The sequence below is a fragment of the Choristoneura fumiferana genome, chromosome 3 (genome assembly GCF_025370935.1).
Source record: "Choristoneura fumiferana chromosome 3, NRCan_CFum_1, whole genome shotgun sequence".
In the NCBI taxonomy this organism is placed as follows: Eukaryota; Metazoa; Arthropoda; class Insecta; order Lepidoptera; family Tortricidae; genus Choristoneura; species Choristoneura fumiferana.
Genome location: NC_133474.1, coordinates 10,661,930 through 10,679,542, shown reverse-complemented (window position 1 = coordinate 10,679,542; position 17,613 = coordinate 10,661,930). Strand labels below are relative to the sequence as shown.

General features: G+C 36.4%; 1 protein-coding gene across 1 annotated transcript in view; it reads right to left on the bottom strand.

Annotated features, from left to right (window-relative positions):
* Positions 1-10,257, bottom strand: part of Ac3 (Adenylate cyclase 3) — a 38,956-nt gene extending 28,699 nt beyond the window's left edge. The window contains exons 1-8 of the mRNA XM_074084963.1: positions 10,166-10,257; positions 4,296-5,003; positions 4,055-4,204; positions 3,861-3,976; positions 3,662-3,773; positions 3,452-3,579; positions 3,181-3,339; positions 1,052-1,190 (exon numbers count right to left, since the gene is read on the bottom strand). Of these exons, the coding sequence (XP_073941064.1) occupies positions 1,052-1,190; positions 3,181-3,339; positions 3,452-3,579; positions 3,662-3,773; positions 3,861-3,976; positions 4,055-4,204; positions 4,296-4,841 (1,350 nt within the window). The 5' untranslated portion in view covers positions 4,842-5,003; positions 10,166-10,257. The remainder of the gene's footprint in view (positions 1-1,051; positions 1,191-3,180; positions 3,340-3,451; positions 3,580-3,661; positions 3,774-3,860; positions 3,977-4,054; positions 4,205-4,295; positions 5,004-10,165) is intronic.
* Positions 10,258-17,613: the final 7,356 nt, after the last annotated feature.

The following is a 17,613-nucleotide window of genomic DNA, read 5'->3' as shown; positions in this document are numbered from 1 at the left end:
CACAGCAAGTCGCGGGGAATAGCTAGTTAAGCAATAAAAAATAAGTTACTACAAAAATCTACGTTTCAACCAAAATAAGTAGAAAATAAGTACAAGTTTTTTTCACAACGGTAAGTACTTGTATTGTAATCCAACTTACAGCATGTGCAAATTTCAAATCAATCCAACCATTGCAAGTGGGTTAAATTCTACTCAAAGATTTAACCCATACTAAAACGGTAAGTTATTAATAAAAGCTTGAACAATTTAACAGGGTAACAAAATAATGAATGACTGTTAATTGTTAACTGACCAAGATAAATAAATTTCGATCGGTCGAAAACTAATTTGACCTGATAACATTGCCTTAATAGTATCTAGGTAAACGAACGTCCCAAAACTTCAAACCCCTTACGGTTTTCACGGCAGGGTTAAAACAACACTGGTCTTAAACATTTCTATTATCATAACATGGGAGTTGACCCTTTTCTAACTATTTGCACTAACCACCTGTTTGAATACGTATGCACGTACCTATGTAAACTCTTTATTGTACAAAATAAATAAACAAACACAACTAAACTGGGTAAGCAAAGTAATTGTTTCAGTGCATTGGTATTTCGATCAACAAAACTATTGATCGAAGATTGATATGGACCTCCGCAAAGTAACGCCTGATTTAATAAATTACAAACACAACTGACAAACATTGAGATATATATATACACAGGCGAACTTATCCCTTTAAGGAATATCTACCAGTCAACCTTTGAGCAGATGGGAGGAGCACTCAGGGACAGACAAAAAATATGTTTAATAGTTGTGGTGGAAGCTACAATAAAATGCTTTAATTAAATAATATCCGTGAAACCCGTGCATAAATCACATTATTCTGTGATCGACAGGGTTATTATATGTATTACACATTCCGTAGACATATAGCTTAGCCCTTCAATTAAAGTTTGAATAGGCAGATGCAACAGACACGTGCAGCGTTTAGAATTAGTTTCGATTAAGTAATTGTGTAAGTACGGAGTCTTAGAATTTTTTATTTTCACGTTTCTGTACTCACCGGTTTCAGGACTTTGGCGATGAAGAAAGTCTTGATGCCGGCCTGCCGTAGCATTTCCTCTCGCCTCTCGCCGTGCGCCGGCTCCACCTCGAACTCATCGTGGAGGAAGCTCAGCGTTACTTCCGATATGTGTACACGCCTATAAGTAATCACTATTTACATAAAACAGAAATGTAAGCAAACATTTTCAGTTCCCGACCGTTTAAACGATTATAGTACTTTTGGTACTTACTCATTATGGTGTTAAGCGCAGGGTAAGGGGTTGGTAAAAAACGGGCCAAGAGCGTGTCGGACACGCCCAAGATAGGGTTCCGTAGCCATTACGAAAAAATCAAGTAATATTTTTCTAAGGATTTCGTATAATGTACGGAATCTTCCAAATTTAGGTATTTTATACCTTAGGTTGCTACTAATTATTTTCAAGCAATCTTAACCGTTATATTTTTCCTTGTAAATTTGATATATATATCATCCCGAATTTTTTAAAATTTTACCACCCTACAGTTCAGATTTTAGAGGAAGGGGGACGTTCGATTTTAATGAAAATTTGCAGTTTAAAGTTGATTATTTCGCAAACAGATCACTGAATCGAAAAATCGTCCTGGGAACCCTTCCAATGGTTTTAAAAGACCTATTCAACGATACCCCACATTATTGGGTTCGTCGAGAAAAAAAAACACCCACACTTTACGTCTATGGAAGGTACCCTAAAAACATTATTTTTTTACCGCTTTGTCGGCGTGACTGATATGCCAAATTACAGCTTTCTAGTACTAACGGTCTCTGAGCTTAGCCGTGGACGGACAGACAGACAGACAGATGGACAGACATGGCGAAACTATAAGGGTTCCTAGTTGTCTACGGAACCCTAAAAATATGTTTATGTAATAAAATAAAATAATCAAGGGTTGTAAGAACGCCCGTCATTGAACAAAATTATGAAGTTAAATAAAATATATATAGAAATAAAGAAGACATTTATTCATATTTACAAAGACACAAATACTTACAACAAAATCAAAACAAAAAAAACAATAAACAGCAAACACAAATAAATTAAAAAAGAAATACAAAAATGAAATTATATAAGTAATGAAAACATATAATAAAAATATATGATGTAATAATTACAGGAACACTGTTTAATGCTTTACAACGAATATCTATCTATTTATTTAAATAAAAATTAATCGTATAAAATGTATTACTAAGCGCAAAACCCGGGAACGGGTAGACCAATTTCGCCAATTCTTTTTTTGTTGTAGGTATTTGTTACTATTAGGAGAAGGTTTTTATGAAATAAGTTTTGGAAAAATTACAACGTGGGCGAAGCCGCGGGCAGCAGCTACTAATTTCATAAATGCAGTTTTGATATGTACAGCGAATCAATAACATGAGAATAACTAGAAAAAGAGTGTCAAAAAATTTGTCAAATACCTCATCATCATCACCATCATCATCTTACTTTAATATTTTTTATAAAATAGGTAAGTGACACAGCAGATAAATACGTAGTGACTGATTATGATTAAGCTAATTTGTGAATCTATTATCTATAGGTAGAGGTGCCTGCACTCCAACTATAAACATATCATAGATTAACTTTATGATTATATTTATTCAGTGTACTGCTGTGCTAATGGTACTTTCCAATAGTATTCTCATCTCGATTGTACTAGCGACGCGGCCCGGTTTCACACGAATGTAGTCTTGTTTAAAAGAAAGGTGTAAGCTAGGCTTTCTTTACCATTTCACCAATTTTTTCTTGAAAGTTGCGCCTGTTCGAAGCCAGGGTGGGTCGCTAGTTCTATTATATTTACAATCGCTACCATTCGTAAGCATTTAAGTCAAGTACTTACAATGATAATTCTGTTCCTACTATTTAGAAATGCTTACATATGTAAACTAAAACGCCAGGTCACGTGTGAATTGGACTCGTAGCTCGCCACCGGGTAGTCCGGGTAGGACTTTAAGCTCTAGTTCAGTGGCAGAGCTTCCGGAGTTTTCCCAACAGCATAATTACATAACCTTTCACACCAAAGGTTAGTTACATAATTTCAGGACTATTTGTAGACCCCGGAAAACTGTGGGAGTTTTGGTGTTAACTTGTGTTTCTCGGTGTTGCTTACCCAGCCATGCCACTGCTTTCCATCTTGTTGGCGAGCTCGACGTCCCGCGAGTATACGTCGAACTGCCACTGGCGCTGGCCCAGCACGCCGGCCAGAACGGCGCCTGTGTGGATGCCCACGCGCATGTCTACTGGCGAATTCGTTGTCTGCTGCACATACCTGATGGACGTTACACATAAAACATTAGAAAATATGTATCAGTTGCCCAGCTGTTCAAGCACTTACTTTTTAAAAATGTTCATTTATACTTAATGTCTGCAAAAGTGCTCACTTTATAGCTTTCACCATAGATAATCCCATATGTACACAAAGGACGGCGTGGTCTGGTCGCTCCACTGGCGCTCCGCTAATGCAATAGTAGCAATCACCAAGGATTTTAATTCGAAGCTGGTGATATTTCTGAAAATGTTCTCCAATGAATGTACGGTTACACTAGCACAATAGTTAAACACGTGTATTTCTAAATGTTACATATTTTTACCTCCGCTAGGCGATCGAAACGAGCAAACAATTCGTTTAGAATAGCGACGAGGTCTTGAGCCGAATATGTGGATGAAATAGCTGTGAAACCCACGATGTCTGCATACAGGATACTAAACGTGTCATGTAAACAAAAACAAATATTAAGATTAATTTCACGCCAAGATGTGAACTCCAAAATATATTTGTCGTATTCCTACCTCACATTTTCATGGCGGGACATATAAATCTTTTTGAATTGTGTGTCAATAAGGCCGAGATCTTTTCGCATCTGAACAGCGACATGTTCCGGAAGCACCGAGAGTAATAACCGCTCCTGCAAATTGATTGTTTTGTTCCATTTCTATCCGCTTCACATTGAACTCTGGAAAATGCAGACTTAAATAAAAATTACCTGTTCTTTGCTCTGCTGTTCAATAGTAAGTTTATCACGTAAACTTCTTTTTGTTACTTTGAAAGAGCATCGTTGTTGCCATTCGCCCACGCCGTACGCGGTTCCTCCCAGCAATGTGGCCCCAAACAACAGCAATCCGTTCGCTATTTGCTGCAAAACATTTTACTATTTTGTACAAAATAACCCCAAACAAATAAATAAATAAAAAACAATCATGTACCAGACCTAGTGTATCGCTTACCTGAAAGCTGAAGTCTTCAGGAAGCCGACTCTCAGAGATCACAGCGTTGTAGTATTGTATCAACAAATAAGCAGTGAATGAGATCGCGCTGTAGAGTATCAATAGTAGGTAATGGAATGGTAACGCGGCTAGCGTAAAATATTGTAGCACGACCGCCCAGCCGAGTAATTCATTATAGGAGTCACCGAGTCGCCGCGACGCGCTCACGAGGAGCTGAGCCCAGAGGACGATCCACGCCACGTGGTTGAGTGCGAGCCGCGCCGGCCTGATGCAGACGTAGACGACGGCGAGCGTGAGGTTGACGAGCAGCGCGAGCGTGAGGAAGGTGTAGGCGAAGCCGAGGTCGCGCTCGCCGGGCACCAGCGCCGCGTACGCCTGCAGCAGCACGCCGGCCGCGAGTAGCCGCGGCACGGCGCGCTGCCGCTGCCGCTGCGTGTACGTCGTGTACAACTCCTCCTCTTTGAGGTCCGCGAAGCCCCATGGTGGGACCAGGCAAACCCAGCACGAGAATTTGTTCAACGCCCGCGCCTGCATCGACTTCTCCATCGTCTTCACTGCGTTAACGTTAAGGTACTTGAGAGGCACGACATGATCACTCTTCTACACCGACTCACTTTGCACACTACCTATTTTTTTATTTTTTGAATTGATATGAAACTATTTTATTATATTTTGCTGCTAGATGCCATGAAACTGGAATTGTTGAATCTAAAGAATAACTTAAGATAGTTTCATATGTTGATTTTAAATAATTTTAAATCTAATATACAATTTGTCAACTATCCAGCAAATAAGGTATTCGAGCGGAATGACTAATAATTTATTTGTTGGTTTAAATAATTATACCTTACAAGGAAAACGTACTGATACAGTTTAACGTGCGAGCATACTGTCAATAAACTGTAATGTTGCTAGGTTCGGTGCGTCAGAGATCATCAGGCGGAGACTTTCCGTTACCGCCGGCTGATCGAGGACGCCTGTGTAATGAATAAATTACACGCTGAAACATTGTTCCGATGGCCGTCCATTAGCTCGACTGTCTACTAGCCGCTGGTTTTGTCCGAAGACGCTGCCGGCCGGTACATACACCTACTAATTTCAATATTGACAATCGTTACGACGTACGTAACTAGCGCGACCGTGAAACTAACCTCTCTTATACGACAAGCTATTTGTTTCACTGATTTTTACTCATTGCCACCGTTTGTTATAGTACAATAACGACTTTCAATAAGTTATTTCATTATTTCACAACAAAATAGTAAGTAGGTACAATAGCTTTTAGGTTGTAAAGTGTGCATCGTTATAACTATATTTGTATGTACAAAGCTACACTAAATTAATAAGAATCCCAAAATCACATACTCTTCTTATAACATTGTATTGAATTGAGTTATTTTCCGCAACAAAAATTAAAGGACCGCCTTGGGGTTAAATTCTATCTGAAAACCATGGTAAGTTTGAAATTAAAGTAACATTAAACTTAGTCTCATCAATTTTGCAAAACCAACCTCTCAGGTAACTGGCAAAATTATAAGAACAAGGGGCTCCATTTCAATTTTATAAGGCTGGAAATTAGTAGGTACATAAATGTACTACTGAAGTTTAAAATTAAAATATTGACTGAAGCAAATATTGAACATGCATCCTCTAAAGGGGTAAAAAGGGAGTGAAGGTTTGCACAGAACTATAGGTTAATTATAATAAAGGCTTCTGACTCATCACATCAATGCAGAAAAGATTTTGATAGCAGGAACTAAAAACCTTATTTTCTTTAAGTCAGCTAAAAATGAAAAACAAACGTCAAGGGTTTAAAATTAATAGTTATTTGTGCAACAAGAGAGCAAAGTAATTTTTACTGCGAGTTTTAATTTTGGATAACGAGTAAGCGAAGGACTCTACAGTGTACAATGAGGGCTATCGCGTATGAATTCGCCGCTAGAGGCGCTAGTGTAGCGTGAGGTCTCCGAAATGTCAAATCTCATAGTTTTTGGGTGAGCTAAGCGGTTTTATTTATAATTCGAATAATATTGTGAATAATTTGCATTACCTGAAATTAATTATGGCAATTATGCGTTACGGGGCAATTAATGTCTGTGTTTTGAGACAGTTTTGTCTTTCGGAAACTTTTGTCCTCCCTTTTTTCCGAACAAAACGGGACTACGCAACACTGTGGTTGCTCGATATTTTTATGGTACGGTTTTAAGGTGTATTAAATATGATTTTAATCTAAACTTTGTTTTCACGCCCGTAATAACAGACTTTGAAAGCCACACTTAAAAACCTCACGCAACCGTGGCGCCATCTAGAAATACAAAAAACGAATTGAATCACGAGCGTAGCGAGTGATTCTATGTTAGAATTCTGAGATTCAGCGAGGGATTCAAACACACAAGATAAAAAAAACTTTGGTCTCGTGTGACACATACAACTTTTCACCTCTGCAGCAGAACATTAATTTAAAGGTTAAAATAAAACCACTTATATTTAGAAAATAAACAATATCAAAAACTTTAAAATATCCCATTGTTAAGAAACAAATATAGTACTTAATCACAATTTAATACCTTTTCTTAAAAATGATTCGTACAGTCGCCATTACATCTTTAAAAAGTCACTTAAGAATGCCACAACGATCAAAAGTATCCAGTAGGTACGATACAAATCTCATACTCATAACATGCATTGTAATTTGAATATAGAACTGCTTGTAAAATAGGTATATCATACTTTTTAGTACTGGGAAAAAATCTCATCATTTGGGTCATTAAAAAGGTTGAACAATAAATATATATTTTTTTATAAAATAAACCTTTAAATTTAATTTATAATTTTAGTAGGATTTCTATTTTTTGAAACATAAATATAAGTAGATTATTTGCAAGTTCATTCAATTTGACAAATATTTATTCCAACTTTAAGTGATAGGCAGTACCTATACGGAACGATTTTATTAAAAAAAAAACAAGAGCAGCGGCTTTCGTACAACGAGGCTGCATACTTCGTTAAAACAGTGGGAAAATTGTAGCATTTTGGAAATATTTCGTTGTCATGTAATTTATTACGTTTATTTAATTTCACCATTATAGTTAAACACAACATTTATTATTACGTTGGTGTATGCTTCTTGCTTAGTTAAAAAGTAAAAAAAAAAAACTTGGAAAAAAGTAAAATTGGGCGGGATATTCTTTCTTTTATGTTCGTATTGTGAGCTAATTTATCTTTGTAGTTTTTTGTTTTATATTAGAGAAAAGCACCGTACAAAAAAAATAGAAAAAAAGACAAAATGAGCGGGATATTCATTCATTTATGTTCCATTTGTTAGCTAATTTATCTTTGTAGTTTTTGTTTTATGTTTGAGAAAAGCACCGTACAAGCTTCGAACACTAAGTACAATACTAAGTCCCTTTAGTAATGTACTATACTAACAGACGTTTTGTAATTTTGCGGTTATATGTGTGTCCGAAGGTTTAATTGTTTGTTTTTTTAGGCCTGCAGAATTTGAAAATCGAATTAGTATCGATTTGATCCTATCTCTCGCTTTTTCATGTTGAAGTGAAAGTGACAGATCAATGTTAAGTTCAAATGTTTGGAATTCAGTGAGTGGATCCAGCACTGTCCTGCATTAAAAAAAAAATAAGTTACTTTGTCTCACGGAGTGAACAAAATGCGCTTTTGCTCACTGATTTTAAATAACAAAACCTGCCTGTTTGAGCTGCTGAGGTGAAAAATAACTTTAGGACTTCAAAGTCAGAAATATGAAAATTTGTATTTAAATTCCAACTAATATTAAAAATGCGAATATAAATTATTGTTTGTGTTTTACGCTTTAACACTTAAAGTACCAATCGTGATTAAATTTGGTATATGGTGATAGTTTGAGAACCTGAGAAGGATCGGATATTTTTTATCACGGAAAATTTAATAATTCCATGGGCGTGCTATAAACAAACTGTTCGTTTATGAAATTGCGGTCAACAGCTAGTTAATATAAATGTATAATATACTAAACTAGAAAACTGAAAAATAACTTTCATCTACATACTTACTTCATAGAAAAAGCTCACTGATATAAATAAAGAGGCTTAATACTTCCGAATTCAGCAGTTTAGCCTTTGATGAAATAACTGAGTTTAGCACAACTTTTGTCTCTGTGCGGAGCGGAACGAATCGCAAGGAAAGATAGTTAGACAATTTACCTATTAGGTACTGGTTATTACCCGCGACTGTCCAAGACAAAAACTGTCCTTTATCCTTCCCAAGGTCTCAAACCATCTCCATACCATATTTCATCTAAATCACTTCAGCGGTTTAAACGTAAAGATGTAACACAGATAGACAAAGTTATTTACTTTCGTATTTATAACTTTAGCAAAGATTGAATGTTTAATTAATCTTTAATAAATTGCCAATTTTCATCCTCAATAAATAAACTAAAAGAATTTCCTTGCTCACCCGCGACCTTACGATAGCTAAGTTTATGCAAAATATGCGTGTCCATGCAGTTCCTCCACCTCCACACTGTAAGGACACACACCGACCTATCACCACCACCACACCACACTGACGCGTTTTGAACTCAACGCGTCTAACAACTGTTAGCATGGTGTTCGGTTGTGTATCTCGGAAGATGTGCTCTGGTTGAGTTCGAAACGTGTCAGTGTGGTGTGGTAGTGGTGATAGATGGGTTTGTGTGATTTGTGTATGTTCTTACAGTGTGGAGGTGGAGGAACTGCATGAACACGCATACTTATTTTGCATAAGCTTAGCTATCGTAAGGTCGCGAGTGAGCAAGGAAATTCTTTTAGTTCATTTATTGGGGATGAAAATTGACAATTTATTAAAGATTAATTAAACATTATTACCTAGTCTTTATTCACTGTCATCCAATAATATGACAGTGAATAAAGACTAGGAACTAGGCTAGGACTAGGTATTAGTAACTAGTTAGTTACGAATATTATTGGATGACAAATTGGATGGTAAATTCATAGTTATGCATTTACCAAATTTTAAAGTCAACCACTATAAGTAAGTGACTTGTAGAATTCCTCTCTGACAAAAGAAGCGATGAGGTTGGTTAAATAAAAGCTTTTAAAAATATATCTCATAACATAAACTTATTAAGTATTGTTTAATTCATTTATTTGTAGGTATATTAAATGTATTAGTAAGTAGCGCAGCTTTCTGGCTTATGTTAGGTAAGTAATTGTCACCGTTTGGATTTAAGAATTATGTGTACCGTTTGTGCCTGAATAAACATTTGCACATTATGGCACTTTGTCCAAATCATTGAGGCTATCTAAATGTTCCCATGAATTTCTAGTTTATCTCAAAAAAATTACGAATTACAAGCAAACGCCGTTTTCTTACTTTTGGTCATGATGACTTCAGTTCAGACCGTTTGTGCGTGTGCCAAAAATGAAAGATAAATCATTCTCTGCGTCCGTACCGCACGAGTTATATTACCAGAAAAGAAGATCATCTCAAATTTACTTAGTATTCGGGTTTGCAACAACCTTGTATCTGTGTCTTGGTATTCAGATCAATTGAAAACTATTACTTACAACACAATAATAATTACCTACATGCACTGAACTTGTAACATAAATGTGTCACTGAAACAGAAGCTCTTTCAGCTTTTCAAACATAAATCTAAAATACGATTTCATTTTATTAGCTAACTTAAAATCCACTGATACATGGATTTCCCGCCGATACTATTCAGGTGATGTAAGCAATCTTGTAGAATTTGTACTATTGACCCGAAAATCGTTTAAATGGGATGTTGACAAATTGACTTAGATTTATGACGGCGACTAATAGTCGGAAAGAATGTTATTATCAGAGTTATTGTCTTAGATTAATACTTAATGTGGATTATATTGTCCCGGAATATTGAGCGAGTCGGGTCGGTGGCGCGGACAAGAGCGCGCGAAGGCGGTGCGCGCACGTGCGTCGCGCGACTGCCGCGCCGGCCGCCGCCCACCGCCGCCCGCCGCCAGCCGCCGCGCCGCCCGCCGCCCGCCGCCCGCCGCCCGCCGCCCTGCACCCTGACTCTACTACCAGTCTACCACCACCTGCCCACATCTGCAACTCTAACTATATCAACACTACTATTTAACACATATTCATCAATTAGATTTGCCTCTGATTGCGGCTTGTTTCACTAAAAGATAATAGTAGATTGTTCACCAAGGGACTAAAACAAGCCATAATGACATGAGATGCTTAGCCACCCGAGCAGAGCGAGGGTGGCTATAGTTTGAGTGGCATTATGGTTAACAACCAACTTCGCGTTAAACACTCTACTTTTCACTTTGAATGCGAGGAAAAAAAACAATGTTTTGTTCAAAATTACAATATTACTTTTTTAAACCGTACGCTAGACTAATGGACTACGAAATTCGAAAAACGAAGTTCGTATCGTACTTTCCCTCTTACTCTCGTATTGAATAATATGTGCGTCGGCGGGACGGTACGATAAGAACTTCGATTTTCGAGTTTCGTAGTAGCCCTGCAGGCCATCTGTTCAAAATTCAAATAGCAAAAAAAAATTTTGGAGTGGTTTTTCTTTTATTGTTTATGAAGTGACGCTTTAAAAGCTTGCATATTGAGCCAACAGTTTTAAAATTTAAAACTGTTTTTAAAACTAATTGGATTATGCATAATAAAATGAATTAATCCTTAATATTATTCTTAATATTATTGAATAGATTAATATTCGTTATCATTAATTGTGTTTCACGAAATTAAATAGTATTTTTTTAAATATTTTTTCACAGTTGTCATTTTGAGGTTATTTCCACGCCTAAAAATCCTCCATTCACAAACACCGTGTTAATTAGCTGTTTAGGGGTTTCCAACGTAAATAAAAAAAATACTTTAATGCCTAGAGAATAAAAAAGAGCTTTAGTCCCGATATGCAGAGACTAGAGTAACATTTTAAGAGCATGAGAAGTGAAAAGTTGTTTTGTACGCCAAACAATTTGTTAAAAAACGCACCTACTTATCTAGAAAAGTTGAAACACCCTCGACATTGTCATTTCAAAATTCAATACCTATCTCAAAGACGGCTGTAGCGATTTCAATGAAACAAAGCTAAGAACACCGCAACTGCAAATCGGTCTATCCGTTCGAGAGCTACAGACAGACAAACAATCATTGGCGTCAAACTTATAACAGCTCTCTTTTTGGTTCGGGGGTTTTAATTATATTCTCCCAGTTGAATATGTTGTTGAATGGTACCGATTGTGAGAACTACCACCTTTTCTAATAGCTGTACTGCTATCTAAACTTATAGCATTATTTAATTAGAATAAATCAGGTAATATTCAATAATAAACAAGGATTGACATTTATTGTTTGTAATTTATTAAAATAACTAATTATTAAGGTATCCTCAACCCGAACAGCTTACAAATAAAATGTATTTTGGCGGGAATAGAAAAAAAAAACAAATACATACGGTTTATACCTAAATCAAGTGGATTTTTTATTCAAATAACGTGTTATTGTTTCCGATATGAGTTCATTATCAAGTGACATGGTATTATATCCTTGGATTTATTTGAGAAAAGTACTATACAAGCCTGGTCCGCGAACAGGGATTGTGCTTCGTATCTCTAGATGGCCTTCGTATCTCTAAATCCCCTATTTCACGGACTCTGCAGTAATGTACTATTATTTCAAAGCTACAACAAACAGTTGGTACTGTACTAACCTCTTGTGTCCGTTGATTCGATGCTGGCAGCATAGTTCCATTTTTGAATAATAATATGGAACGGACGCATGGGTGTTAAACAGAAGACTTGTATCCGAGCTGCCAACGTAGGAAGTTGCTTTGAAATACATATGAAAAGATCCTAAAGACGTGTTGTTAATTTAAATAGGGCATTATTAGGATAGTGGACCGACTGTCCACTACAGTACCTACCAACCTACCTATTCTAATTCTAATTAAAAAGCCCTAGGAAAGCGATAGCAGTTAGCATTCATAAGAGCTTTATTGAAATAAATTGCATTTTTGCACGTAGTGCTTATAAAACATTTAATATTTACACGATAAAGGCAGTTAGTCGGTCAGCCTCTGATCCCAATGCCGAAGAAGCGGGGAAAGACCTTGTGAACATTGAAAAATAAAAAGGACTCAGTAAATTTTGTTCACGATCCCGCTTGTATATATCTTGGCTAAAGGCAGTGATTCAAGAGCACTTTGCTCCAAACTAAATCGTATTAGTTCCTCATACGGGGGATTACGACTCCCTGGGGAATAGCAAGCAGGTATTGCAGCCATAGGGAAAATGGTGTTGTATTTTTTTGGTAAATCCTAACAACAAAATGATTCGTCACCGGCTTTTCTATTTTTTTTCGACATACTGTATTCACTACCGGGTAAAGTGGTAATTCGTTTACTTAGTTGTTGTTAAATACTTGCCATACCATAATTTGTCGTTTTTTCACTGTCTCGAGTACCTAATGGATATCTTGGTAACAAAAGCATCTGTAAGGCTTATTATGATTTACTTAATTTGTAACTTTCATGTAGCTTTTGTTAATTGTATGCTAAATATGCTTATTGCAGTTTGAATTCCGTTTTACAGCTTTCGTAATTTACAATAAGAAGGTATTCAAGGTACTACTAACACTATCGAAAGGCCTATCGTCAATTAAGTATTAACGAATCGAAGTAGCAGCTAATATTTTATGAACTTGGTATTGATTTACCTGTTAATTAATGGCGGTAAGCGTCTGATGTCTGTTAAAAGAAACAATAGATGGAAACTGATCGAAATATACACTTATGAAAGTGGGTAGGTATGGTTTATGAAATAATAGTATATTTTGAATCGAGGGACTAAAATAAGCAAATATATACACGAGGTGGTTAGCCACCCGAGCTTTAGCGAGGGTGTCTATTTATCCGAGGGTTTATATTGACTTTTAGTCTCGAGGTGAAAACTCTATTTTTCACTTCGATTGCGAGAAAAAATAGTCTTAAGAATTAATGCGTTTCTTATTCCTCCAGTCCATAAAACTCATAAATCTTTCTAGATTTCGGCGGCAAAAGATTATCAATTGTCTTTTGCTCTTTGCCCGACATCATAATTTTCACTATCACTTGACGACATTGTGAGAATAATCAATTTATTTTAATCGCTTATGATTTACGCTCTACAACAATTTCAAAGTTTTCGCGGTAAGTTTTTTTCCCAACTAGTCACAGATATGAGAAAATCGCATCGTCGAAATGGTCCATAGACAAACTGGAATGAATAGAATGGCGCCACCTTCTATGCGGAAAAAGCATAGAACTAAGACCACGTAGACTAAGAACGTAACATTTTCGTCATGAAAATTGAGTTTATCTAATTTTACTCCCTAGGGACTAAAGTACTCACTTTACTCCCGCCTCGTAAGGCTATATTGACCTACTTTTAGAGCATGAGAAGTGAAAAAAAAAAGTAACTATACCTATTCAATTCATAAAAGGATCACTATAAACATAAACCACATCCACCGCGCATAGGTTTCGTCAGGTGAACATTAGAGCCACAACAAGCTTCATCATTATGAAATTGGTGATAACTTAACAAAGAACTTTGGTATCGAAAATTAACGAATACATTACGTGGCTTAGGTACATTTTGTACCACCCCAACCTTCACTCATTGAAATTCTATTTTTTATTAGTATTGTAAATGCGAAATGTGACTGTCTGTTACCTCTTCACGCTTAAACCGCTGAACCGATTTAGATGAAATGTGATACCGAGATAGCTTTAGACCCGAAATGGACTTAGAACTGGTACGTAGATTAACGTCAAATAAAAATGGTTTATTATTTTTTTCCTGGTCCAACAATCCAACATAAAAAAAAAATTACACGCGTCGACTTGAGAACCTCCTCCGTTTTTTTTTCGTCGGTTAAAAATGGCATAGTTCTCGCGGATTAGCGATAAACGAATTGTACGCGGACGGAGTCACAGACAACTTATTAGTTATGAATAAAAGAGTATGTCGAATCGAGTATACTAGTTTATAGTGACACAGTTTTAACTGTGCTTAACATCATAGAGAACAGAAACTGTTTCTAGATGTGCTTACGTCGCTATAATAATATTGCATCACAGGAAGTGATACTTATGGCGCTAAGTTGTCAATAAAAAACCTGTTTACAGAATCACAAGTTTTTAGGGTTCCGTAGCCAAAAGTAAAACCGGCCAAGAGCGTGTCGGACACGCCCGAAATAGGGTTCCGTACGCATTACGAAAAAGTTAAGTACCTAATATTTTTCTAAGGATTTCGTATATTGTACGAAATATTCCAAGTTTAGGCAAGGACCATATATACGGTCCTGGTATATATGGTCCTTGGTTTAGGTATATTTTATACCTTAGGCTGCTATTTAGTCTTAAACTACTAATAATTCTCAAGAAAACTTAACCGTTATAGTTTTCCTTGTAAGTTTGATATACTTACTACCATCCTGAATTTTTTCAAAATTTTCCATCCACCGGTTTAGATTTTAGAGGGGGGACGCTCGATTTTAATGAAAATTTGCACTTTAAAGTTGAATATTTTGCAAACAAATCACTGAATCTTAATATCGTTTTAGCAACCCCCTAATGGTTTTAATAATAATAATAATAAATAACACGGGACAATTCACACCAATTGTCCTAGTCCCAAAGTAAGCTTAGCAAAGCTTGTGTTATGGGTACTAAGCAACGGATAGATATAATTATATAGATAGATACATACTTAAATACGTATTGAACACCCAAGACCCAAGAAGAAACATTCGTATTTTTCATACAAATATCTGCCCCGACACGGGAATCGAACCCGGGACCTCAAGCTTCGGTTCGGTTTTAAAAGACCTATTCAGCGATACTCCACCCCCACATTACGTCTACGGGAGGTAATCTAAAAAAAAATTTTTTTTTAATTTTTATTGTACCATTTTGTTGGCATAGTTTACATATATATTCGTGCAAAATAACAGCTTTCTAGCATTGATAGTCCCTGAGCAAAGCCGAGGACGGACAGACAGACAGACAGATATGGCGAAACTATAAGGGTTCCGTTTTGGAACTTATAGGTAGATATAGATAGTACTTAAATGCCCTGCGTTTCTAGAGATAGGTAGGTATATACTTATGTAACGTACCATACGTAAATTGCTTTATAACCCTTTCAATTCAGATATGTGCTACGCTACGTTGCTATAGATGTGTTTGATATCCAGCAATCATATTCATTGGTTTACATAGTATAGTACTGAAGAAACGGGTTCAACTGAGTGTTTTAGGGATCAGTACCTCAAAAGGAAAAAACGGAACCCTTATAGGATCACTTTTTGTCCGTCTGTCTGTCAGTCTGTCTGTCAAGTCAAGAACCTTTTTCTCAGGAACCCGTGGAGGTATCAAGCTGAAATTTATATCAAATACTCAGGTCTACTGTCCCTTGGAGCTATGAAAAAAATCAAACTTCTAAGCTAACCCAATTAAAAGATACAGCCGTCTATGCTGCAAATTATCGACACTCGCAAGGGAATCAAAACCTACAGGGTACTTCCCGTGAACTCAGAATCTTGAAATTTGGTCCGAAGCAACGTACAGATAAAGGAAAAATTGCGAAAAGTGTAAATTTGCGCACTTGGCCGGTTTTTATATGGAAAGATCCGTGCTGTGGTTGCGTGCTCTAGATGCCTACCATGGATGCGTGCGTCTACGGGACTGCGCATCGTCCTCGCGCCTCGCACACCTCGCGGCTGCGCATCTTCATAGCGCATCTTACTCGAGCGGCTACATAGCTTAGCATTAGTGGAAACAGTCACATAGTTTCGTAACGTAGCTTTCACATCCTCGCAGCATAGCTGCATAGCACATCTCTGGTGGCAAGGCACAATTAAGCTTTTAAAGGCTTGTGTTCACACGACGACTATTTGCAATAAATTCGTTCCGAGGATTATATGTATAGAGCGACCGGTGTCGATTATTTAGCCTGACTTGTACTAGCTATGTTACTGTAATGTGGTACATTAATTTAATTACGTTAATTTGGTTACTTTTGGTAATGAGCTGGAGTCGAATATCCCCTATATAATGTGACAGCCATGATTCTGTATTACAACAGTAATTAGTTAATGAGTTTCCTACTTCAACCACAATCATGTTAACTTCAATAGCACATCTTTTAAAAACGGCAAAGCGACTACCTTATAGCTAGGACATACTTATTTAGAATACAATAATGCAGTATATAAATTCGTATTTTACACTGCAAATACTCAGAAAGTGCCTTTTTACGTAGGTCAAAGTTAAAGTTTGTCATTCCCACAAATGTTGCGAGAATGCAGAAAATACCTAGTACTCTGTGCTAGTACCTATTATAGATTTTTTTTACAACCTATTATATTAATTTCACCTGTCCAGTTGTGTCTGTCTGTCTGTAATCAAATCTTGCAAGCTAAATTCGACCAACTTCCAGTATTTGGATTGACTTCAAATTTGGTATACCTCTTATGTAAATTGCGTGACAATAGGTACAATAATCTGGTAGTGACATCCTGGTAGTTCGGCCAGTATCGTCTCCACAGGACGGAACGCTTCAACGGTTAATGGCATCGACTTGAAATGTGACAATACAAGTACAGTCAACAAAAAGTTGGTACAGTCAGCAAAAAAAGCTTATATTAAAAATGATTTTTTTACCAAAAACTTATTTCAGCACTAGTGCGGATAATTTTCCGTGTAAAAAATTGTGAGCAAATCCCTAAGACAAATCCTAACTAAATTGTGATGTGAACATATGCTGGTTTATTTTTGAAGTAAATACAAAAATAAAACAATTTTATTTTTAATTCGATTAAAGGTTTTAATTAGAGAATTGTAAATAATTATTAGTGATGGGTGAAATTCGTATTACCTACATTCGGTTTAACCGAATTTAGGCAGCTTGAGCCGTACTTCGGCATTTGGCCGAAATTCGGTTTAAATGCCGAACATTCGGCACTGGAAAAAAAAGAACCTAGTATTTCTACTATTTTGACTGAAATAAAATAGAAAGCATGTCTGTCATTCAGAAAAATATGCAACAAAAATGAAATAAACTTAGTACTTATTCTTTCATAAACAAAACATCTGAATTCTGAATTAAGAAAAAAAAATGATTTTGGTTCACAATTTTCACAAACTGAACATTGAGAAACATTTACTTAAGTTTTTTTTTATTATTAAAGGGTGTTTTAGCAATTAACAATCGTTTCTTACCTACCTATCTACTCATATTTGAAATTTACTAGTTTACCGAAT